This window comes from Gopherus evgoodei, chromosome 3, assembly GCF_007399415.2.
Source record: "Gopherus evgoodei ecotype Sinaloan lineage chromosome 3, rGopEvg1_v1.p, whole genome shotgun sequence".
Taxonomy (NCBI): Eukaryota; Metazoa; Chordata; order Testudines; family Testudinidae; genus Gopherus; species Gopherus evgoodei.
Genome location: NC_044324.1, coordinates 66,185,199 through 66,210,050, shown reverse-complemented (window position 1 = coordinate 66,210,050; position 24,852 = coordinate 66,185,199). Strand labels below are relative to the sequence as shown.

The following is a 24,852-nucleotide window of genomic DNA, read 5'->3' as shown; positions in this document are numbered from 1 at the left end:
AGCACATGGGCTCATGAATTCAAAAACCTGAATGCTGTATCATTGCCAGAGGGACCATGTTCCCGGAGAGACTTTCATAGATGGCACAGCCCTGGTGAGGGGAACGTAGGGAGTTAGGCAGGAAGCAACTCAGCAAAGCGGCTAGAGCGGTCCACTGGGTTTAATAAAGTTCCACTTGTCCAATTTCACCTGCATTCAACTTCACTAATTTAGACTCCAGAGATTAAAACCAGCACATAGGATTAGGTTTCTGTGTGCTTTATGCTGCTGATCTTTAGTTAGAAGCCTCTCCACAAATGTGCATGTGCATTTTCCATTGCACATTTAACCTGCAACCAGAGATGAAAGTAAGCTGGTACGCGCCAGTACAAAGGACCAGTAAGAAAAGGAGACTGACTGAGGGAGGGAGGGAGGGAGAGAGAAACCTGCTCCCTGCATAAGAATACTTTAAACTCAGCTGTTCCCTGATGGTTCAGCTCCCAGGGCTAGGTTTCTGGCATCCTTGTTAATTTCACTCTCAGTAGCTGGGGGGAGGGGGTCTAGGGGAGGGTGTGTTGGACCATGACAGAGGCAGTCCTTGTCTGCTCCCAGGGATGAGGGGATCTCTCCTACTAATATACACAACAAATACAAACATTTGGCTGCACAGCTTAAATTCAGAGCTAATAAAAGCAGATGGAAGGGGAAAACTCACTGTCACATTGGTTTCTTGGCTCCTCCCTCCCCCTCTTCCAGCCAGGCTGCAGACAAGGCTCTGCATTCCTCCCCATTTGCCCCCCACCCTCCAGCAAGGGTTTTCCTCTAGGCTCTAGCTTGCAGTAGGGAGACTGGCTGAAATGCCTGCTACTGCTGCCTGCAAAAGAACAGTTTAAACTCAGCTGTTCCCTGTGCAGTTCAGTGCTCAGAGTTAGGTGCCATTTCTGACATCCTTGTTAATTTCACTCCCAGTTGTTGTAGGGTGTGCGTGACCCTTGCAGGGGCAGTTCTTTTCTGCCCCCAGGATGAGGGGGATCTCCTAAACACAATCAAAATCAGGAACCATCTCCAAGTTCAAATCTATTCCATTCCCTCCCCAGCAGAGGATCCTGGTTGTGATGTCCAAACTGCTTGCAGGTCCTCTTTGAAATGTTACTGTTTAAAAAAAAAAAAAAGACACAAAACATGGTGGAAAGATGTCATGATGATTAGTGTTTATTTTGGGCAAAGCAATTTTGCTAAAGCAACTAAAAATTCACAGGGAAAGCAAATAGCCCCCATAGACAAAACCACAAAGGGATTGGAGGGGAAAACTGAATATTCAGGGAAATTATTGTGCCTCCTTTGAAAGAAATAGTAGTTTTCATTCCAATCCACCCTCTTTATATATTGATTTAAACACCTGGAATGTCCTTAGGACATTGAGTGTAATCTCAGATCTTTTTTTGTTTTGTCCTGGCTGCAGAGTGCAGAGGCTGAAATTGACAAAACTTTCTCTAAATATCTTGTACATTTCATGAAGGCTATTCCAGTTGTCCTTCATTCACTCCTGACTTCCCCTCCCACCCCGGCTGTGGTTTTTGCCTTGGTTACTTACTCCTTGGCAAACCCAGCCCAGCAGCACCTGCTGGCTCTCTGCAGGTAGCGGCCCACAGGGGCCGGTTGCTAGGATCGCTGCTGGTCAGTGGCAGGCTGTAGTTGCAGTGTTTGTGACACATATATACAGTTGTCATGGTATAATTCCCCACTCTGAACCTTAGCATCCAAAAGATGGGATACAAGCATGAATTCCTCAAAGCTCAATTACCAGCTTAGTACTTGTAGCGCTGCCACCAACCAGGAATTCCAGTGCCTGGTACACTCTGGTCCCCCCAAAACCTTGCCCAGGGATCCCCCAAGACCCAGACCCTCTGGATCTTAACACAAGGAAAGTAAACCCTTTCCCTCACCATTGCCTCTCCCAGGCTTCCCCTCCCTGGGTTACCCTGGAAGATCACTGTGATTCAAACTCCTTGAATCTTAAAACAGAGAGGAAACTTCACCTTCCCCTCCCTCCTTCTCTCTCCCCTCCCAGACTCTCCCTGAGAGAGAAAGTAATCCTGACACAGAGAAATTAACCTCTCTCTCCACCAATTCCCTGGTGAATCTAGACCCAGTCCACTGGGGTCTCCCCGGAATAAAAAAACAATCAAGTTCTTAAACAAGAAAAGCTTTTAATTAAAGAAAGAAAAAACAGTAAAAATTATCTTTGTAAATTTAAGATGGAATATGTTACAGGGTCCTTCTGCTATAGACACTGGGAATATCCTCCCAGCCTACATATACAAGTACAAAGTAAAATCCTTCCAGCCAAATACACATTTGCAAATAAAGAAAACAAACATAAGCCTAACTCGCTTTATCTACCTAGTACTCACTATTCTGAACTTATAACAGCCTGTATCAGAGAGATTGGAGAGAAACCTGGTTGCACCGCTGGTCCCTCTGAGCCCCCAGAGTGAACAACCAAAATCTAACAGCACACACACAAACTTCCCTCCTTCAAGATTTGAAAGTATCCTGTCCCCTGATTGGTCCTCTGGTCAGGTGACAGCCAGGCTCACAGATCTTGTTAATCCTTTACAGGCCAGAGAGATATGAAGTACATCTGTTCTATTAACCCTTGACTACCTGTTTATGACAACAGTCAGAGGTGAAAGTAAGCTGATCCGGTCTGGTCCGGCATACCAGCAAGAGCCAGTACGCTGTGCTGGATCACACTGACTTCCACAGTGGGGATTGAAAGGGCTCTAAGCTGCCCCCAGCTGCAGGCAGCCCAGAGCCCTTTCAATCCCAGCCATGGCTGAGATTTAAAGGGCTCAGAGCTCCCCACCACTGCAGGGAGCCCAGAGCCCTTTGAATCCCTGTTGCAGCTAGGATTTAAAGGGCTCAGAGCTCCCTACAGCTACAGGCAGCCCAGAGCCCTTTGAATCCCAGCCACCACTCTGGTGGCCAGGCTGAGGCCAGGATTTAAAGGGCTCCAGGCTTTCCTCAGTGGCAAGAGCTCTGGACCCTTTAAATCCCTGCCCCAGCCCCACAAATCTCAGGGTTCCCCCTAGCAGCCAGAGCCCTAGGCCCTTTAATTTGCCCCTGAGCCCCAGGGGGCTCCCAGCCACCTCTGCAACTGGGAGCCCCTGGTTGACTTAAAGGCTCTAAGTCTCCCAGCCACAGCTGGTTCCCCAGGGCCTTTAAATCTTGAGAGGCCACGCCTCTTCCGGATGAGGCCACACCCCCTCAGGACTCCGGTAGTCTCCTAAATCCTGTAAATTACTTTCATCCCTGCCTGCAACTCACACAGCCGAAGGCAACTAGCCAGGTGAGGGATTTGGCAGTTCCACTCCGGCAGGAAGAAGGGGGCAGCTCTTCTTTTTCCTTTCCTAGCCTGCGCTTCCCTTCAGCTTCCTGAGCCCTTTTCCCTCCTCACCTCATAAGAGTCTCAGGGAGAACAAAAGGCAGGAAAAACCCACTACTAGAGGATAAGGCGGGGTAGAAATCTTAACAGGCGACACCTGAGCTTCAAACCTACTGACAGTAATAGGTAGCAGCCTTTACTAGCCTCGCTTCTGAGAGGACCCAGGAAATGGTAGCCATTTTAACTAAAGGAGCCTTCTTCCTTCAAATCCATTCAAAGACAGGAAGAGAGCAGCTCTTTTTACTAAGGGCAAACATGCCTGATAATTGCTGCTCAGGCGATCACCAGCCTTTTACACTAGAACCATCTCATGCGGAAGTAAGACTGAACATTTGCAGACCGGTGGCTCCTGTTCCTGTGTCCCCCCTTAAGATTTTCTACTCATTAGTGAAGCCTGCAAGAACAACCATTTGTGAGTAACGCTACCCTGTAACAAAACACACAGCCTGCAGCGGCGTGAATGAATGTATTCCTCCTCCTCCTCCTGCTGCTGCAGCAACAGCTTCTTGCTGTTTCTGCTTCCTCTGCTGCTCGCGCTGGTTTGGTCCACAGGGAGATTCTCAAGAATTTCTGGGAACTGTCGCTTGTCTGCAAGTGTTGGTGGGGAATTGTGAATGAGGGAGACATTTAAACTCTCGTTATTGAAAAGGAGTGTGTGTGAGGACTGAGTTCTGAAACCCGTTCCCTCTCCCAAAGGGCAGGGGAACAAATCTGCCTTTCTAAACTGTATCATTTTGTGCTAAAAGAGGTGTATTTTCCCCCTTTATTTAATCTCGGTAGTGGTCAGTACCACAAATCTAATCTATTGAGAGAGTTCATGATTAGGGGGTAGAAAGGTCCCATCTGCAAGAGTTGGGGATGGGTAAACTCCTTACCAGTTACAAAGTAATGAATGAGTTATGTAGGTCACCCTAAAACAGTGAGAATTAAAGTTATGTCACATGACACCATCTATATTATCTTTGTGTCACATTTAACAGAAACTGGTGTTAGAGCGTTTTTTTTTAAACCCAAACTATTTTGTATCCCTCCCTTAGTAAAGCCAGACTCCCTTCCTACTATGGGACTCTCCATGACAAAGAGGAAAGTATTGTTTAACAATACAAATGCTGCCCTACATAAATACCTCTGCTTGAAAGTCTAATACCGTAGTATCTTTCAGAGTTATAATCAAGTAAGTGTGTGCCCCATTTTTAGACTGTAACCCATTTTCAGTAGGGACGGTGCCTCCCTATGTATTTGTACAATGCCTAGCACATTTAGTGTGCTATTATAAGTAACAGTGGTAATATGGTATAAAGCTCCCTTTCCAAAACGTTATGGCTTATAAAGATTGAAATCTAAACCAGTCAAATGTCCAGGACTAAATAATCCCAATCATATACCTCAGAGTAAACATTTGGGAAGATAAAGAATAAAATGAAGTGGGTTTGTTTTTGGCATCAGGTGACTATTCAGAGGCTTGTAATGTTAGAAGTAGTCACAGGAGAAATTGGAGGCAGAATCCAGACTATGACAATTGCGTGATAAATGTAATTTACCATATCACATAGCTCATAGTTTACCACCTATTTGCGAAAAGATGTATTGTATCCAAGTCTATTCCTCCCCTTGGCATGCGTCATCTTCTTAATAATAGTAGTGAATCCTGATATACTAATTTCATTCAGTGAAATGCCTCATGAGTCCAAGAAATAAGATGGAAATGGAGAAAAGCAAGGGAGAAATGACCATAAAGACAAAGAAAGCTTTGTTCTCACCAGAGTTGAGGGTATGTGTGTAAATCTTTTTATGTGATACGTTTAGGTGAATGAAAACTATACTTGTTTGGATGCTGGCCTCTCAAGATGCCTTATTTCTCATTCTTTACAGAGAGGCAAACCAAATAATGTTCCTGTCTTTACAGTCAAAGATAAAAATTAAACTGTTCACTACCAGCTTTTAGCATCTTGTTTCACAGAATGCAAAGTTTGCTCTTACTTTGCATGTGGTCAAAGGTTTGAAATCCAAGCAAAAGTATTAGTTAAGTTTTAAACCAAGGCCAGATCTTGCTTAACATATGTCAGGTGAGTAGCTTTAACTTACTTGTGCAAACATGTTGATTAAAGTGGAGGATAAGGATTATTCATCTGACATGAAGGAAGGGTTAGCAGGAATAAGCCTCAAATTTTAATTTCCTCATTTGTTATAGAAGAATTATTTCTTCCCATGTAAGTGAAACTTCTTAAAACAGGTTGAGGGAGACAAGTGCAATATCTTGTAGATGTAGATATGTAGTGTGCAAACTTATTTTTAAAAGCTTGTCAAAGTTAGGATTCACTTAAAAAAAATTACAGCCCCCACTGAAATGAATGAAGGTCACCTGCATATATCTTAAGACCAAATTCTGCCATCAGTGAACAAAAAGAGCAACTTGAAACCAAAACCATTTCAGGTGCAGAATTGTCATGACCTCATTTTTTTCCTCATTCTTTTTCACCTAACCATATGATTCAATCAGTTTGTAGCTGCTGTTTCTGGCTCTAGTTACTTACTAAATATACAGTCATAATGCAGAAAGAGAATATACAGACAAAAGTATTTAAGTATGATAACATTTCTCCCAAGAGGTATTTTTCTCTTTTGCCTTTCTTGAGTATAATTCTACTTCTCATTTGTCGAGCTCTTATTTATTTTCTCAGAGTATGGAATCTGTGCCTATCACAGTATCTCAAGCTATATGAATAATATAATTGAAAATACACATGAAATAATTATTCAAACCAAATTCTCTTTCCCCAGGAGGTATGAAGGGTCAGTCCTGCATCTATTAAAGTCACATGTAGACCTTCTATTAACTATAGTGGTGGTACAAATGGACCTTCTAAAACCCTCCTTCCTTAACCCATCCCTCAGGAAAAGGCTGAGTAAATAGATGGTGTTTGCAATATGCAGTGAAGGTCAACATACTTATGCCCTGTCAGCACTTGAGATGAATTACAGAATCAGGAAGCCTGTACTGAGAATGTTCCGTCTCCTGAAAAATAAAACTAGTGAATATCACACTGAGCACCATAGTGGATTTAATCTGTGGGGCTGGAACATGAAGAAGGGAGCAATTGCTAAAGCTGCTTGCCTTGCGTGTGTTTTAGGAAAATAAGTTCTGAATAACATGTTTCTACATCTGTAATTGGCAAGGATTTGGCAGCATGAAGCCTGTTATTGTGGTTCATGGTGGAGCTGGCCGCATCTTTAAAGATCGGGAAGAAGGAGCTCGTTCAGGTGTTACCAGAGCAGCAATGAAAGGTTACAGTATCCTTAAACAAGGAGGCAATGCATTAGATGCAGTTGAAGAAGCAGTGACATCAATGGAAGATGATCCACATTTTAATGCAGGTAATTTTTCAAGCATATAACCACAGAATGAAATCTGTCTATGTAGACCACATTATTATCCTTGTGTATTTAGCTCTGTTGGTTGTGGGTTTGTGGGGGTGGGATTTTTCAATGTGATGCATTTAGTTGAGTACAGACTGCACTAGTTTGGATGCTGGCCTCTCAGGATGTCTTATGTCTCATTGTAAGTAAAGTGCATGTAGATTCACAAAAGGAAAAGAGTTTCTATTTTTGGTCTCAGGTTTTTTTAAACCTGCAGCTTTGTTCTTGGGCTGCAGTGTTGTTCTGCAGAAGTTTCTTCATTTTTGTATTATGAGTTTAATAAGAGACCCACACCCTCAAGAGTGAACTATACCTTCATTATAACCCTGGCATTTCCATTTAGATTTCCTGAATGCAACTATGGGCAAAACTTGGACCTCAATCTTTTTGTCAGTGTTGGGCCTATATCTGCTGTCTGAGTGGGATTGTTCTCTTCAGAATACCAGTGCTGTTAAGACAGTAGACAATTAGTGAATGCTTACAAGTACGCTCGTTGCTAAGAACACCAGTTATGAGCCCCTATCTTCAATGATTCTGTCTAATATTTTCTCCTTCCCCCCAACCCTATTTTATCATCTTGCTTAAAGTGAGTAAAAAATAGTGCTCCTTTTGTGCTCCCACTCAATATGTCAGGAATGGAGCTGAAGAAAAAGGCCCGCATTTTGTTTAGTGCTTTATGTAGAAGCGCTTGTTTTCATCATCGCCACCTAGTTCAGAGAGTATCATATGGCCTTCCCCGCCCTGAAAAGCCATTTCACTTTGTGTTAGAATTATATTGTTCTGTGACTGACTTGGGTAGAAAATGCTGCTGGTGACAATCTTTTCCGAATTAGCAAAATGGGAACCGACACATGGGGCAAACATGGTATGCACGGTGGGATTGTTATATAACCAACCCTAGATTTGTTCTCTACTTGAGCTCGCACTTTTCTTTGTCTGTCCATGAGAGCCGTCTTTATTCTCTTCCCCCAACCTTTGGAGATTTGATTTGCTCATGTTAATGGATCAGTATGTGAACTTTTTGTTTTCAGCGTTTTATTTATTTTAATGCTTCAGTACTGTAAAGCTTTACCTTGTATGTGTCGGACAAGCACTCCTCTGGCCAGACATTGCCTTTTTTACATATAAGACATCAACTAGGTCTGCACAGGCAAATCCATGATCCCTTGAGGAGTCCTGCCAACTTTACTGCAGCTCCACTTGATCTTAGGTCTTCATCTGCCTGCAGGGAGACAGTCACAAGGTCTGGGCCTACGTTTAAACTTAACATTATGTGTGATGATGAAAAACAGAGGATGGGGGAAAGGGAAGAACTACAACCAAAAGATCATGTGGTCTCTTGGTTTGTTGTGCACAAGTATAGATGGTTCTACAAATACACATGTGAACATGTATTTTTTAATCTTTATTCAGACAAAGCATCTATTTGAAGCCAATGGAGCTTCTTGGATGAGTAAAGTTTACTTGTGTGTGGTGTTTTTCGTAGTATATCTGGGTGCCATTGTTGAGATTTTTTTTAAAATATATTTAAAAGGCTGAAAATTTGGCTGACTACAATGACCACTGAAATAATATGACATGCATCTGACGAAGTGGGTATTCACCACGAAAGCTCATGCTCCAATACGTCTGTTAGTCTATAAGGTGCCACAGGACTCTTTGGTGAAATAATATAATTTGTAATACCCAAAAGCTGACCCCAGGCTCTCCATATCCCTTTATACAGTATCTTATGACTCCTGGGTTTACTATTCTTGAGTCCTACTGGGAGGGAGTAGAAAAAATAAGTTGGCTCGGGAAGGATAGGTATATCATTCTTTTGCCACCACCACATATGTACCTAGCTTTTCCATTTGGGGATATTTTCATTCCCCTTCACTTCACCATTATTCCTTGTCCAAGTTGTCGATCTTGTAGACATCAAGCTCAGACACACAGTAACCGATATTTTAAAGTTACGTATTTCTCTCTCTAGGGCAGGAAAAGTGATCATCTGCAAAACATTGCCCTCAATGGGAAGTTTTGCCCTGTTTTCTAGAATACAAGACTTGAGGTTGTTAGTCATATCCTTTCTGAATCTTACTACCTCAATGTCAGCCAACTAATCCTTTAAAATGGAGTGGCTGTATCACATGACAAAGAATCTGTTGGTGAAATTTTCCTTCTCTTTCACTGGTGTTACTTCATTAGCTTCACTGCATTGAACTCTTTGGCTTCAGTGTAACTGAGAGGGGAATTTAGCCCCATGTGTTTAAACTGTTGTTTCTGCTGATCTAATGACTGCGAGCAACTGCTCAGAATTTATCAAACTATCACAAATGGCTGATTAAAACTTCAGATTATCCTCCACCAAAAAGATCTGTCAACAGTTTTAACATTTAACTAGCATGTAAAGCAAAGTACATGAATATGGCTTCCCTTTTCCCGGAATGAGTCTTGTGGCCACCTTTTGTTATAAATGAGCAAATCAGGATATTTTAAGCCTGAATAGATTGTTTTGCTTAATAATGTTTACTCCAATTTACTCTTTGCTCAGATAACTGTATTTCATTGTCTGTTTATAATGTACTTCACACATTAAATGACAACTGACTTTTAACAAAACATTGCTAAGGTTGTGGGCCTGAGCTTTCAGCTGAAACAGTTTTGCAGCCCACTTGTTAAAGTTTGGCTTCCCTAATGCACATGCTAAGTAGTTGTAATCACTTACATATACAGCTACATGTGTTAAAGCTCATTGAGAACAGCTGTATTTAATGAGCAGGAGAAAATGAGCTGAAAGCTATGTGAAGAGAGGCCTGATTGGAGTGGCTGTTTAAAACCCACCATGTGGTGTTTATCTCCATAAAAGAGAGAGCAGTTTTATTGTGTAATGTTTGCTGGAAAACACCAGCATTGCTAAGAGACAAGTAGGGTGGTGAGGAGGAAATAGGGGTAAGGACCAAGTGATGCAGGTCTCTTCTCAGATAACAGGGTTCAGTTGGGCTGTGTGTTGTGAATGATCAGAGGGGTAGCCGTGTTAGTCTGGATCTGTAAAAGCAACAAAGAATCCTGTGGCACTTTATAGACTAACAGATGTTTTGGAGCATGAGCTTTCGTGGGTGAATACCCACTTATTCGGATGCATGTAGTGGAAATTTCCAGGGGCAGGTGTATATATGCAAGCAAGCTAGAGATAACGAGGTTAGTTCAGTCAGAGAGGATGAGGCCCTGTTCTAGCAGTTGAGGTGTGAAAACCAAGGGAGGAGAAACTGGTTTTGTAGTTGGCAAGCCATTCACAGTCTTTGTTTAATCCTGAGCTGATGGTGTCAAATTTGCAGATGAACTGAAGCTCAGCAGTTTCTCTTTGAAGTCTGGTCCTGAAGTTTTTTTGCTGCGGGATGGTCACCTTAAGATCTGCTATAGTGTGGCCAGGGAGGTTGAAGTGTTCACCTACAGGTTTTTGTATATTGCCATTCCTAATATCTGATTTGTGTCCATTTATCCTTTTGCGTAGAGACTGTCCAGTTTGGCCGAGGTACATAGCAGAGGAGCATTGCTGGCATATGATGGCATATATTACATTGGTGGACATGCAGGTGAATGAAGCGGTGATGGTGTGGCTGATCTGGTTAGGTCCTGTGATGGTGTCGCTGGTGTAGATATGTGGGCAGAGTTGGCATCGAGGTTTGTTGCACAGATTGGTTCCTGAGCTAGAGTTACTATGGTGCGGTGTGCAGTTACTGGTGAGAATATGTTTCAGGTTGTCTGTGGGCGAGGAGTGGCCTGCCACGCAAGGCCTGTGAAAGTGTGGGATCATTGTCCAGGATGGGTTGTAGGTCCCTGATGATGCGTTGGAGGGGTTTTAGCTGGGGACTGTATGTGATGGCCAGTGGAGTCCTGTTGGTTTCTTTCTTGGGTTTGTCTTGCAGTAGGAGGCTTCTGGGTACATGTCTGGCTCTGTTGATCTGTTTCCTTATTTCCTTGTGCGGGTATTGTAGTTTTGAGAAGGCTTGGTGGAGATTTTGTAGGTGTTGGTCTCTGTCTGAGGGGACAGAGCAGATGCGGTCGCAGCCCTTGCAGGCGTTCAAGAGTCACGGTGTCTTCCAGATCTAAGTGCATGCACAGAGCATGCAGCTTGTACTCCCTTTAGAAGCTGGTTAGCTCCACTGGCTGAGGTGAAAAGGGGTCATGGTCACATCTCCTTCCCACCCCCTCTGTGGGGGCTAACCATGCTAGTTTACACTCCATATGGAATGGAATTCTAATCTGTATTATACTGTTCAGCCACAAGGTGGTGCTCTGTGTAACATAACCAGTTCACACCAGCTATTCCTGGCAGTTTAGTAAAGTGTCTTACATCTCTGGTGTATCTCTCTGGAATAGCTCTACAGCCCATCTATATCTCATACAGAAGCCTGACCAGTTAGTGGCAACCCTGAACCTACCGTGTACAAGATGTACAAAGACTACAGCTTCTGTGCAAAGAGTATAAGGCTCTTTATGCTCTCTTCTCCCTTGCAGGCCCAGCTACACTATGGTCCATAGATAGTAGGGAGGGTGGAGAAACAGGCTCCAGTGAGAGCAGACAAAGGTGCACACACAGACTTCCTCGCATCTGCTAGATAAGTGCAATGCCCTACAACCCCTACTACGATTTGGAAGAGGTCAGACCCACTAGGTGCTGGCCCTTGGGTTTCCCTTGGCTCTTGCTTCCTGCCTTTGATTCAAAGCTGGACTAAATGACCCATATTTTTGTGAAGTGCTGCTGCAAATGTAGCGGCTTGTGATTAGTTATGCCCATCTCAATGCACAGCAGCTGTCGTGTTTGAACACCCCGGGTTTGAAACACCTGCATTAACTTGTCTTCCTGGGCATGTCAGGTAGGAACAAATATGTGACCCAGCAGGGAGATGGCAGCCAGTGGTAGTCACAGACTGCAACTTACTGACCTGAATAGTGCAGGAGCAGCTGTAGGGTTGCCAACTCTGACTGAAACTATTCCAGGAGATTTTTTTTTTCCCCCAACTGATGTAATGTAACTTTCTTAAAATATCCTATTAAAATCTCCCGCATAGCTTTCAATAGACACCAGGAGATGGGTGCCGATTCCAGAAGACTCCAGGCCAATCTGGAGAGTTGGCAATCCTAAACTGTGGATGAATTCAAACTATGGGGGAAAAGAGAGCTCTGTGCTTTTAGTAGAAAGTGAGGAGTTGAGCTCACCGATACTTCATCCCCTGTACATCAGCACATACATAATTTTACTCAGGTGAATAATCTCACAGAAATCAGTGCCACCAGGTCTATAATATTTTGACCTAAGAGTCTAATGTCAGAGATTGTTAAACAAATATTAAAGAAAGATGGAAACTGGTGTTTACTAACAGGAAAATACCTTTTCACAGTTTAAGCACAGCTAAAGCACCAATCCTGTTTACAACATACTGAAAGTGTTTCTAATAGGAGCTTGACTTCAAATGGAGTTGTACTGTTCTCCCCACTGTGTGTAAGACTTATGCATTTGTGTTGATTTCAGTGATGATTGATTACTAACCAGCACCCATAATAAAATATTCCAATTACTAGAGTTTTTTTGCAGCACTACCCTGCATATCACACATCTCATTGTTAATGGAAGGTTTTGCTACAGAATTGACATAAATAGTTACAAAAGCTATTCCAATAACTGCTTAGATTTTCACAGCATTTTATCTTAGTGTTTTACTTAACTCCTTCATTTATTTTTGCTAATAATAAATATTTTACCATATTTCAGACTTTTGGTGAATGGAAAATATATTTTTTCACTCTGGCTAGAATTTTGCATTTGTGCTATTGCATCAGATCCAACAGTGGTTGAAATCTTGTTTGGCCTGGCAAGATACTGTGGGCCTTTATCTCTGATCTGAGCAGCTAGGTTGCATTACATCTATTGTTGGAGGAATGTGGAGGTAAAATAGTTTTGTGGGTAAAAAATGATATTGGGGAAGAAGTCTCATTTATAGTTGTTTATAACTCTGCCCTTCACACCTAATGTGACTTAGGTACCATTAAAATTCAGTTATATTAAGTTCCATATACCGTCCTGTTAATTATTTCTGTTTGAACAGGAATGTTTCTCTTTTCAAAACCTGTTTGGCATTTAGGAGAATTAAAACAAGCTGATACGCAAACTGGAAAAAGGTTTGCCTAACAAAAGCTAATAAAACTGAATCACCCCATGTTTAGATCTTAATGCCCTTTTTTTTTTTTTTTTCCCCCTTTTGGTCTTTAGGCTGTGGATCTGTTTTAAATGAGAAGGGTGAAGTAGAAATGGATGCCATTATCATGGATGGAAAAAGTCTAGCTTCAGGAGCAGTATCTGCAGTTAAATGTATAGCTAACCCAATAAAGCTTGCTCGTCTTGTCATGGAAAAGGTATGCTGAATGTGCACTTGAATAAGAAACATTCTTTATTTTAAGATTTCATTGCATGCATTGATACACCTCACTGACTTTGATGTTTGTGTAGTATTTTAAATCAGGGAAGGAAGAAGAAATCAGTGGTACTGGTAGAGACCATAGGCATGAATATAAAGAGGGAAGACTATTTTTGTTTTTAGATTTTCAAATTAGTTGAAGTGCTAATTTTTATTCAACACTTAAAAGGGTGTTGCATATACTTGAAAACTTGAGGAGAAATTGATATACAAATGTACTTTGCCAGTTGTTTTCATGTTATGAGCTAATACTGTAGATTCTTGTTTTAATAAGAGCAGTGTCTCTCACAGCCCTCCGGCCTGATCCTGCAGGACAATGTACTGGAGATTGTCCCCTACATACAATCATGCAAAGTCAGGCGATAGAAGTAAATGACACAATAGTGACTCTATTACATGGTTTAATAGCTTACACTGGATGACGTGTCCACTTCTACTTTAAGATTTTGTGAACTAATCAGATGATTGATCTGGAAAGACTAGTGATGTCACAGACTAGCACTGCAACTTTGCACTAGGTGCAGATCTAAGTAAAAGATGCAACTTGTGGTAACTGAACTTGTTTGAACACAAATAATTTATCAGAATACTTGGCAAATGGAATCATAAGCATCTGGACTTGAGTACATGTTAACTGTTATGTCATTTTTCTCCAGTAACAAGTGCTTCTTAATGGGTATCTACATGAGGAAATTACTTGCGTGTTCTTCAGCAATGGCGTAGCCACAGTGTTGCAACCAATGGGAAAGCTCTAGAGTACACTGGGTGTGACTGTTTTTTCTGACAATTAGGATTATGTGATATGGTGATTAAAAGTGCTTACAACCCTGTCTAAACTATAACTTACACTATTGATAGTAGCAGTGCAACTCCACCATAGCTGAACAAGGGTAAGAAACATTTTCATGTAGACAAGGCCTAAGTGGGTTTATTTTTCATGCTTCATCGACCTCAGTCTCCTGGCTACTTTAAAGGTGATTTACAAAGGAGGAGTACAAACATTTGCCCCCTCTCCCCCTTTCATGATTTATAAAAGCCTGAATATGTGGGATTTTAAAGGTATTTGTTTCTCTTCTTGTAACCTAGTATGATCAAGAATATTAAGACTTGTCCTGAAAGGCTTCCTGAAGAACTGGAGTTGGAGCAATCTTAGCCCTTAATAGAAGACTAGGGAGTTTGAATCTCTAACAAAGAGAGCTTTCCACCAAAATGTTTGTCATCAAAACACTGGGTTAAACAAATGTAAAAAGAAACAAAAATTCTAGATTGGTTTTCTTTAAGGATTCTGACAAAAAATCTCTTTTTTTTTCACTCAGTTACTAAGGTTTCATTCACCTGTGACGTTTCTCTCATTAATTTTACAGATATTCATAGAGTCATCCAGGCAAAACCAGGGTAGACAAGGCCTAACATTTCTAATGTAAAAATAAGCCTGAGAGGAATATTTCCAGGTCTTTCTCAAAATTCTAAAAGACACAAGTTGTAATTTTTTTTTTTAAACTGGTCACCTTTAATAACCTTTGGCAATTCATGTTTCAAAGGATAAAAGTTTTGATTTGGCTATTGTCTTTGAATGGTAAAAGCACCTTTTGACTTGAGTGGGAGCAGGGTTAGGCTAATAGTAAGCACTCTTGAAAAAGCCATCTCAGGTGACAGAACTAGGACTCTGGAGACCCACATTCTGGTTCCAGCTCCACCACTGATCTATCAGGGACATTGGACAGATCACTTTCCTACTCTGTGCCTCAGTTTCCTTATCTGTAAAATGGGGATAATGATACTGACCCCTCTCTGTAAAGTGCTTTGAGAGCTACTGATGAAAAGTGCTTTTCAAGAGCTGTATGGTATTATTTACTTGCCTCTCTCTCCCTACAATGATGGTGAAGTCTTTGTACAGTGGCAGGTAAAAAATTTTTGGTAGTCAAAAATATTGAGGCTAGATTTTTAAGTCAAGTAATAGAATGCTACTATACAGGAACAGATTGCTTGTATTAATCTGACAAAACAGAGACTTTATTTTCTGGTAAAATTTAAATCCTTTCCTCAAAGCTCTAGTAACCAGGCTTCACACAGAGAAGTCCAAGTGGGTGGTGGGCATGTAATTGATATATTCTCAGCCAGCAGGGGAATTCACCTTTTCCCATCCACTGACTAGAATTCTAGTCTGTTAACCAGCTGTTGCCCTTCTGCTTGCTGTAGACAGAAATTTTGGGCCAGCAGCATACGTGCAGACCTCATCTCTGCAGTGCACAGAAGGTGCAGAGGCCTCCAGCTTGGCTGCTCCAGCCACAGTTCCTCTCCTGCACAACCTTACAAAATGGCTGAGCTAGGCCTTGTAGCAGTCCTCTGCATCCAAGTGTGACTTTGTCTTTTGTACAGCCCTAGCTACTCTTAACATCATGCACATCATTTTAGAGAGTACCCTGTTGATGAAAGGTAAGAAAAAAAATGTGGTTGCTAATAAATTGAATGGAGGTCTAATATTTGCGTATTACAAAGCTTTTTTTTGTATGCACTGGAAACACTTTTGAACTCCATAATACATGGAAGATGAAGGCTGGGATTTTTTAAAGGATCCTAAGAATATTAGGTGCCCAGATCCCCTTGGATTTCAATGGAAATCAAGTGCTTAACTCCCTTAGATTCCTTTGAAAAACAGCCATAATAATTTATTAAAGCTGTTTCGTAATTATCAGTATTTCAGTTCTGCTTGTGGAACAATTTTTGGGCTCCATCTGGTGGCCAAAACAACTCCTTTAAATCCTGCAACATCCATGGGTATCCTAGCTTTCTGTAACTCATGCTCTCAGTTGGGTCAAACTTAGCTGAAAGAAAATTAGAGTACCAGAATAACTTTAACTAATGACTTACTGTAAGACAGAATTGAGAAGTGTCTAGAGGTGAAAGGTTTAGTAGGACAATGTACTGAGCCAACATATCCCTTCGTAGGCAGTTCCTGTTAAATTTATTGTTTGAAATGAACAGAAATAGAAAACTGATGTATAGGAAATGTGTGTGAAAATGAAAGAATTATTAGGCATTTCCAGGAGAAAATAACTCAAATAGGCACAGATTGTATAATGATCAGAACACTAGTTTACTTGGTTTTTCTGTGCAATGAATGAGTTGTGTGAATAAATTTCAACTACAGTATAACCCAGCTCCCTGAATTAGACCCCAAAGATTTTAATACAGAATATAAGCTCCTTAATGCAGGAGGTAGTATCTTTCTTATGTTCTATATTGTGCCTGGGTCTTGAATAAACACATGGCAATCTTAGTCTGAATTCAAGGCTGGCTGCCAAAGTCTTTTAAACTGGCACCCATGACCATTTGTTGTTTGCCACCCTGACCCTGAGACCTTTCTTGTTCACTTTGGAAACTCCTGTTTGGCTATATCTTATTTATATTCCACTAACTGCCAATATCTACAATATTGTTAATTTAATAAACATATTCAAGAGGCCATGGAAAAACTAGGTGGGGGAAGAAGCAAGTATTGTATCTACCTCTCTAGGGGGAGGGGAAGTCCATTTTTCAATATTCCAGATGTTTTTTCTGCTGTAGGCTATGCAATAAAATTGTTAAATAAACAAACCTTTTAGAAAAGTGCTATAGACTAAATCATCCTGTGTTCCTTCCTAGTAAGAGTTACCTTAAAGGAATGGGCCCTCTGTGACACTCCCCCTCTGTTGACAAAGATTCCCTGTTCAGAACCTATTCTAAGGTGTGAAGGCATCACCAGAGCAGTGCATGCTGGGAACACCTGAGAGCTGCTTTGCTAAACAAACTTTTAAAAATAAAATAACCTAATATGGGCATATAAAATGAAAAGTTGTTTTGTTTGTTTAGACATGTAATGGCTTTGATGATTATTTTAAAAGTGAATATAAATTCTCTTTTAAAATCAAATACAATGAACAGGTTACCATTGCCCATCTGCCTTTTGTTGGCGGGAGGCAGAAGAGAGCAGGTGCTGGAGTTAGACTTCTTAAAATGTTCTTTGAAATGTATGTATTTGTGTCTCTCTTCCCACTTTAATTCTCGGAGGTTTTGAATCACAGGTTGCTAGTGGGTTAGTTACAAAGGCATAGGGGGCAGTATTGCACAAAGGAAGTTTTGTTCAGCAAAGTACAAGATCATTTCAGTTTTGTCAGAATACACTATCTTTATTCTTCTCCCTGACAAATATTAATAGGCTTACAGTACAGGTATGTCTTCTATTGTTTGGTAACATCACTCAGTATATAAGACTGTGTTGTCCATTGTTATGAAGACACAGAAGACTCCTGTCTCATGCCTCCACTTCTACAGTGAATTGTTCCATGTCTGTGTTCTCATGAATAAGGACTTAGTCTGACAATAAAAAAAAAGTAAGAAGTGTTTGACAGTGAGTGTGTTTACCTGGCAATTAAATACCTGTGACTGGCCTCGGTCAGCTGACTCAGGCTCGTGAGGTTCAGTATGTGGGGCTTCAAAATTGCTGTGTCAACGTTCAGGATCAGGCTGGAGCCTGGGCTCTGTAACTCTCCCTTCTCATGAAGCCCGGGCTCCAGCCCGACTGTGAATGTCTACACAGCCATTTTACAGCCCTGAGTCCTGTGAGCCTGAGTTAGCTGATACGGGCCAGTGGCAGTCATGCTGCAGGTCTTTTATTCCGTGCAGATGTATCTTAAGGTCATGATCTTGCAAATGCCTATGCACGCAAGCAATGCATTCAGTGGGGCTAATCACGGGAGTAAAGGTACTCATGTGTAAATGTTTGCAACATTTAACACTAAGATTGTAATACACCCTGTGATAGACCCCAGGCAATTTAAAGTCAGGTTGCCTGTATGTTCTTAGGTCTTTAGTTTGTTGCTTAGTAACAGTGAAACACTGTGTCCTGGCATCTGTGTCAGGGTGGAGGTGGGTTTTTTGTTTTTTGTTTTGTTATGTCACAACCTTAAAAGTTGGTGGGAGTTGATGGCACTCAGCATCTCATAGGATCAGACTCTTAGCGTCAAATTCTCCCTTCTACAACACTGCCCGGACCCAGCCAAACTGCTCAGGATAGGCACTAGTTAAAGGATTTGTACCGTAATGTTTTTAAATTTTTTTCCTCATTCTGTCAGAAAGTTATAAAGCTCCTAGTAAAGCAGAATGACAGAAGTGCTACAATGAGTAAATTCATAGGCATGTTTTCTGGGGAAGAGGAAGGGGCTCAGAAGTTTGAGAACATTCATTCAGGCCTTGATTCAGCAGAGTTCTTAAGCATGTACTTAAGTACATATTCTTAAAGTTAAGTCCCACTGATTTCAGTATGACCTAAATTTGTGCTTAAGTGCTTTGCTGAATCAGGGCCTTACTACAGTAAGAAGTGGACCCAAACTGACTTCATGTGACAACTGATTCAGGTACTGTATGGGAATGGTATTTGCATACATAAGGACAGGAGATGGACCTAAATAGATTAGTAAATATTTTGGAGGTGGGTTAACTTCAATTTAGTCATTTTAGACGTTAAGAAAAATGTATGTTAGTGTGTGATAAGTTTAGGATTATTTTACTATTTACAAGGAATAACATTTGAACAAAGGATATTTTTTTCTGCAGGTCACCACAGAGCATATTTCTCTTAGAATAAAAATAGTTCTTTAGGTCATTCAGTGACCTGGTCAAACCAATCATGTAGATAAGCAAAATACCAATGATTGATTGAAAGAGACTGCAAAACCAGTTCTATAAAGGATCGCAATAGCAGTATCCTATCTAATTTCAGAAAAAAAATTGGTATGAGTGAATTCTGTTTTTCTCATCTAAGGAGTATTGAATATTTGAAGGCAATTATATTCTGTTAATCCTAATTATTTTGTTTTGGGTTCTTTTGCATTATTGAATCCAAAATCCTCCTGTTCCACCAAAAAAGCACATAGGAATCCAAACATACTCCTACTTAAGTCAATGGGAGCAGGACCGGGGTCACAATTGTGCCTTTTATTGGTTTCCAAGAAGTTTTTAAAACAAAAACATTTATTTAAATACATTTTTAAAAACTATGAAGTGTTTATATAAGACTATACAGATCAGTACTGAACTCCAATTAGCATCAAGAGGTTTTTTTTTCTGTCCCTATCAGACAGAGCACATGTTGCTGACTGACCATGGGGCAAACCTTTTTGCCAAAGCCATGGGTGTTCCTGAGATTCCAGGGGAGAAACTTATAACGGAAAGATCCAGAGAGAGATGGAGCAAGAACCTTGAGCCAGATTCTAACCCTCAGGAGTTTAAAAAGTAGGTACTGCACAAAATAATGTGCCTCATGTTTGTGGTATCAGTAAGTGCTTTCTCTAACAAGCAACCATGCAGACTTGCTGTGGGATCTGAAACTAGTTCTATAGGCTTAATTCTGCCCTGACATACACATGTGCTTCCACGTGGTTTTTAAATTATGCCCTCCATGATATGTGGGCAACCTTCAGTAGGCTTGCTCAAATGTAACTGATGAAATTTGGGAAAGAATCCTGTTGATGCTGAAGAAGGAAGAGAATCCAGCTCATGCTCACTTAGCAGCATGGGCCCTCCACCATTAGCAGGTGGGGAAAAAATATTTCAGCTGAAGTTAGTAGATAGTCCTGAACAAAAACACTGAGCAGATCTGGTGAGCAGGGAAGTGCCATCTATATAGGGTCACTCTTCAAAGGAGAGCTGTGGTTTAAATGAGGCACTGTCTCCACTGCTAAACTAACAGCCAGACCCTGGCAGAACATAAATATCTATCCATAAGTCTGCATAACCAAGATAGACTGGGATTTGTTTTAAACTGGATCAAACAATTAATTTATAATTACAAAATTTTGACTAATAGTTCCCTTCTTCAGGGGTTGACAGTGGTACTTGGTCATTGAGGGCTTGGCTACACTTGCAGGTGTGCAGCGCTGGGAGTTACAGCTGTCTTCATACAGCTGTGTAGGGAAAGCACTGGAGTGTGGCCACACTGACAGCTACCAGCGCTGTAGTGTGGCCACATTTGCAGCGCAGTTGGGAGTGGTGCATTATGGGTAGCTATCCCACAGAGCACTTCGTCCCATTTTGGTGCTGTGGGTTGTGGGAAGGGGACGGAAGGGTGCGAGTCATTCTGCTTCCTGTCCCAACGCCCCGTGATGCATCGCTTTACATCCCAGCTGTCCTTGTTTTTCTGTCCACGTTTGGCGCCATTGTGAGTCTCCCAACGGTTTCTGTGCAGCGCGATTTCTGTGGGAAATGGAGCCCGAACTGCTGAGGAATATGCTGACGAGTCTCGCCAGCACATCATGTTTGGCAGTTGAGCTATTCCTTAAGATCCAAAGTGATGAGGAGTCGGATGATGATAGCGAGTCGCCTGACGCGTATGACATGACATTGCTTGTGGCATTCACGGAAATGCTCAGCACCGTGGAACACTGGTTTTGGGCTCAGGAAACAAGCACTGAGTGGTGGGATCACATCGTCATGGAAGTCTGGGATGACGAGCAGTGACTGCTGAACTTTCGGATGAGAAAAGCCCCTTTCATGGGACACTGTGCTGCGCTTGCCCCCAACCTGCGGCGCAAGGACACGAGATTGAGAGCTGCTCTGCTGGTGGAAAAGCAGGTGGCTATTGCAGTCTGGAAGCTGGCAACACCAGACAGCTACCGATCGGTCGCGAACCAGTCTGGAGTGAGAAAGTCGACTGTTGAGATCGTTTTGATGTAAGTTTGCAAGGCCATTAATTGCATCCTGCTAAGAAGAACCGTGACTCTGGGGAACATGCAGGACATTGTGGATGGCTTTGCACAAATGGGTTTCCCTAACTGTGGAGGGGCAATAGATGGGACGCATATTCCTATTCTAGCACACCCCACCTAGCATCTGAGTACATTAATCAGAAGGGGTATTTCTCTATGGTTCTCCAGGCGCTTGTGGATCACCGTGGGCGTTTCATTGACATTAACACAGGCTGGCCTGGAAAGGTGCATGATGCACACATCTTTCGGAACACTGGCCTGTTCCGGAAGCTGCAGGCAGGGACTTTTTTTCCCAGACCGGAGGATCACAGTAGGGGACATTGAAATGCCCATTGTGATCCTTGGAGACCCCGCTTACCCGTTAATGCCTTGGCTCATGAAACCATATACAGGGAAGCTTGACAGGAGCAAGGACCGGTTCAACTACAAGCTGAGCCGGTGCTGAATGACTGTGGAGTGTGCTTTTGGCCATTTAAAAGGGTGCTGGCGATCTCTGTATGGGAAGCTAGATTTGGGGGAAAGCAGCATCCCTGCGGTTATATCCATGTGCTGTACCCTCCATAATATTTGTGAAGGGAAGGGTGAAACATTCAGTCAGGAATGGGCCTCCGAGGTTCGTCTGGAGGGTGAATTTGCACAGCCAGAGAGCAGGGCTACTAGAGGCCCAACAGAAGGCTTCAAGGATTAGGGATGCCTTGAGAGAGAAATTTGAGGCTGAAAACCAACAGTAATGTTTGGTGCCTTTCAGGGGAGTAAAGTGCAGTGATTACAATGTGAGTAGGAATCTGTTTTCTTAAGCTGATTTGCAGTGCCTGTTTCTTTCCTGGGCTAGGGTATCTTTGACTTTCTGCAATAATAAAGACTGTTTTCAAAGCCAAGAATTCATTTATTGAAAAGAAAATAACTATTGACAGACACACAACATTTTGGGAACCTAAAAGGGCAGAGGGGTGTGGTGGGGAACTGTACAGTCACAGGTTTGAATATGTCTTGTCTGGAGTGCTGTGCAATGACTGCTGCACTTCAGGATGCCTATACTGCATGGTGATGGGGGTTGAGTGCAGAGGGTAAGGGTCGTAGTTCTCAGGGCTGGTTGGTGAACGTACAGGTGTTGAAAGCAGCTGGTGGAGGTAAGGACCTGGATGCTGGGGAAGGGGGTTTGGAGCTGACATTGGGGCACAAGGGAAAGAGCTTTAGGATGGGGTGTGGGGGTGGGGGTGCGGCGCAGTAGTGCTCTGCCTGCATGGCTACGAGCATCTGGATAGAGTTCGCTTGGCGTGCCAGGATGCTTATCAGCTGCTTTGTGCTTTTCTTCCTGGCCGCTGCATTTCTCTAGCGGATCCTGCTTTCCCTTTCCCTCCAGTCCTGCAGTTTTTTATTCTCTCTGGCAGAGTGATCCATAACTGCTTTCAGCAGGTCATCTTTCCTTTTTCGCGGCTTCTTCTGCAGGTTTTGGAGTCTTTGAGCTGTTGATAATATGGGCAGCCGAGAAGTCAAGGTTGCTTGTGGAAAGGCAAAAAAGGCAACAGTTAACAGAGGCAGCATTGTTTATATCTCAGTTATTCCCACACAGTGAAGGAATTTACAGTCTTCACTTTAGCATAATTTTCCCATACCAATGAGAGCGCACATAACCTGCAGGAGCCCCGAAATGGTAAGTAAGGGGGACTGATTGCTTTCCCCAACGCACAGAAACCCTTGCACAGCCCTGAAGCAAACAGCTGCAGGAGGCACCTACAGTGAACACTCTCCCAACATTTTCCACAGGAGTTAATCCTGGAAGATATCTCGCTGCTGCGGGTCACCTGGGAAGAGCGGGAGGGTCTTCTACAGCAATGTGGATTCTGCCTGGCCCCTATGCAGCTTGCCTGTGTACAGCAATGGTCCCCCTACCCCTCAGGGCACAGTGGCGCGGACGCATTAGCCTGACTGGGACAAGGACCACAGTGGCTCTCCCTATAAACTTGCGCAAGCGCATTGCCCACGCTCTGGCTGAAACTTTTGAATAGATTACCGAGGCCAATTACTGTGATGTGATAGACCACATCAATGGGCTATTCCACATCTAGGCATGCATGCAGGCAGCCCTAACCCTCCCTCCCTCTCCCGAAACATTTCCATCCTGAAAATAAAAGCCGCTTACCGGGAACCCGCTCCTCTGCTTGTCCTTCACCAAGTACCGGCTGCTGCGACTAGCTACCTTCCTCCTGGCTCGAGAAGAGCTCCTGGCTGCATGACTCTGGGGTGTCTCCCCCACACCCCAGTACCCTCACTCTGTTTCCTCCTCCCCCTCTCCCCCCCGCTCTGAAGTGTCCATCGTGGTCCTTGGATTGGCGGTGGGGTCACCCCCAAGTATTGCATCCAGCTCCTTGTAAAAATGGCAGGTCATGGGAGCAGCGCCAGAGTGACATTTCCCTCGCGGGCTTTGCAATAGGCAGTCTGCAGCTCCTTCACTTTAACCCTGCGCTGCACTGCATCCTGGTCATGGCCCCTTTCCAGCATGGCCCTTGATATCTGCCTATAGGTATCGTAATTCCTACAGCTGGAGCGCAGCTGTGACTGCACAGCTTCCTCCCTCCAAACACTGATGAGGTCCAGCAACTTGCCATTGCTCCATGCTGGGGCTCGTTTGGCGTGTGGAGGCATGGTCACCTGGAAAGATTCACTGATTGCTCAGCCAGGTGTGGAGTGCAAACAGGAAGGGGATTTTTAAAATTCCCGGGGCATTTAAAGGGCAGGTCACCTGAGGCCAGGGCAGTAGAGTTTGAACTGATGAGCAGAGTGGCTGAGCAGGCATTCTGGGATACCTCTGGAGGCTAATAACAGCACTTTTGGTGGCCACACTGGCGGAGCAGTGCTGTATCACCGGCTCTGCAATCATTATTCCCCAGGCAGAGGTGGAATACATGCAGCGCTGTATGTGCCTTGCAAGTATGGATGGTGAGTAAGCTGCAGTGTTGTAAAGCCACTACCAGCGCTGCAACTCTCCAGTGTAGCCAAGCCCTGAGAAAACAAGCAGACCAGAAAGTATGGTGGTTAAAAATGCACTGCTAAAATAGCCTAAAAACCAGTTCTGGGGGGGGGGGGGGATGAGGGAGAAAAACAAAGCCATTAGGAGAGGGTAGGAGACAGCAGCAGAATAAGACATTTGAAAGAAAAACTTTTTATAATAAAATGGGGGGAGGGGAAAACAGTAGGGAGAATAACCAACTATCAAAATGACCTTTTCAGTGAGTAGTGGAGTTTAACAATACTAACTGAGCTTCAATCTTGTGACAGTGGAAGGAGAAAAGACTCTTTAATAGAGAGACAATGTATTATGTATTGTTACTTAGCTATTTTATTAAGTAGTATAGTAGTATGACACAAAGTACATCTCAGAGGTTAGCCAAGCAGTGCTGTAGACGGGGTGAGGATATATTCTTAATAAATTACAACCATGCAACAGCATGGACTTTCAGCTACTAGTTAAGGGGTAACAGACCACGAATTCCAGTGAGGCTTAAACCTTGTGATCTTAAATTTAAAGACCTCTCAACCATTCATTTTCATAGCTGTTTTACTCACTTAGCACTGACTCAGACTTCAGAGTGGTGTATGTGGTCACTGTGTATGCTGGATGTGTTGTTTTAGGTCTCAGGGGTTATGCTGGGAGATGCGTTGATTTGTGGGTTGGTAAGTGAGGGATGTGCACTGCAGTAAGGGACTATGTGTGTATTTAGGATTACATGTGCTGGTTGTGTTGGGTGTGTGGTTTGGAAAGACTGTGCCAGCTGGGCCAAGTAATCTGCCATCTGTGCCA

At 42.8% G+C, this 24,852-nt stretch overlaps 1 protein-coding gene across 3 annotated transcripts in view; it reads left to right on the top strand.

Annotated features, from left to right (window-relative positions):
* The first annotated feature begins 3,244 nt into the window (after positions 1-3,244).
* Positions 3,245-24,852, top strand: part of ASRGL1 (asparaginase and isoaspartyl peptidase 1) — a 34,510-nt gene continuing 12,902 nt past the window's right edge. For 2 of the 3 annotated variants that reach the window (XM_030555697.1, XM_030555695.1), the window contains exons 1-4: positions 3,245-3,331; positions 6,605-6,802; positions 13,101-13,243; positions 19,424-19,578. In XM_030555697.1, the coding sequence (XP_030411557.1) occupies positions 6,616-6,802; positions 13,101-13,243; positions 19,424-19,578 (485 nt within the window). In that variant the 5' untranslated portion in view covers positions 3,245-3,331; positions 6,605-6,615. Of the gene's footprint in view, positions 3,332-3,648; positions 3,840-6,604; positions 6,803-13,100; positions 13,244-19,423; positions 19,579-24,852 lie in introns of those variants that run through there. The other variant, XM_030555696.1, reaches the window with a different exon arrangement.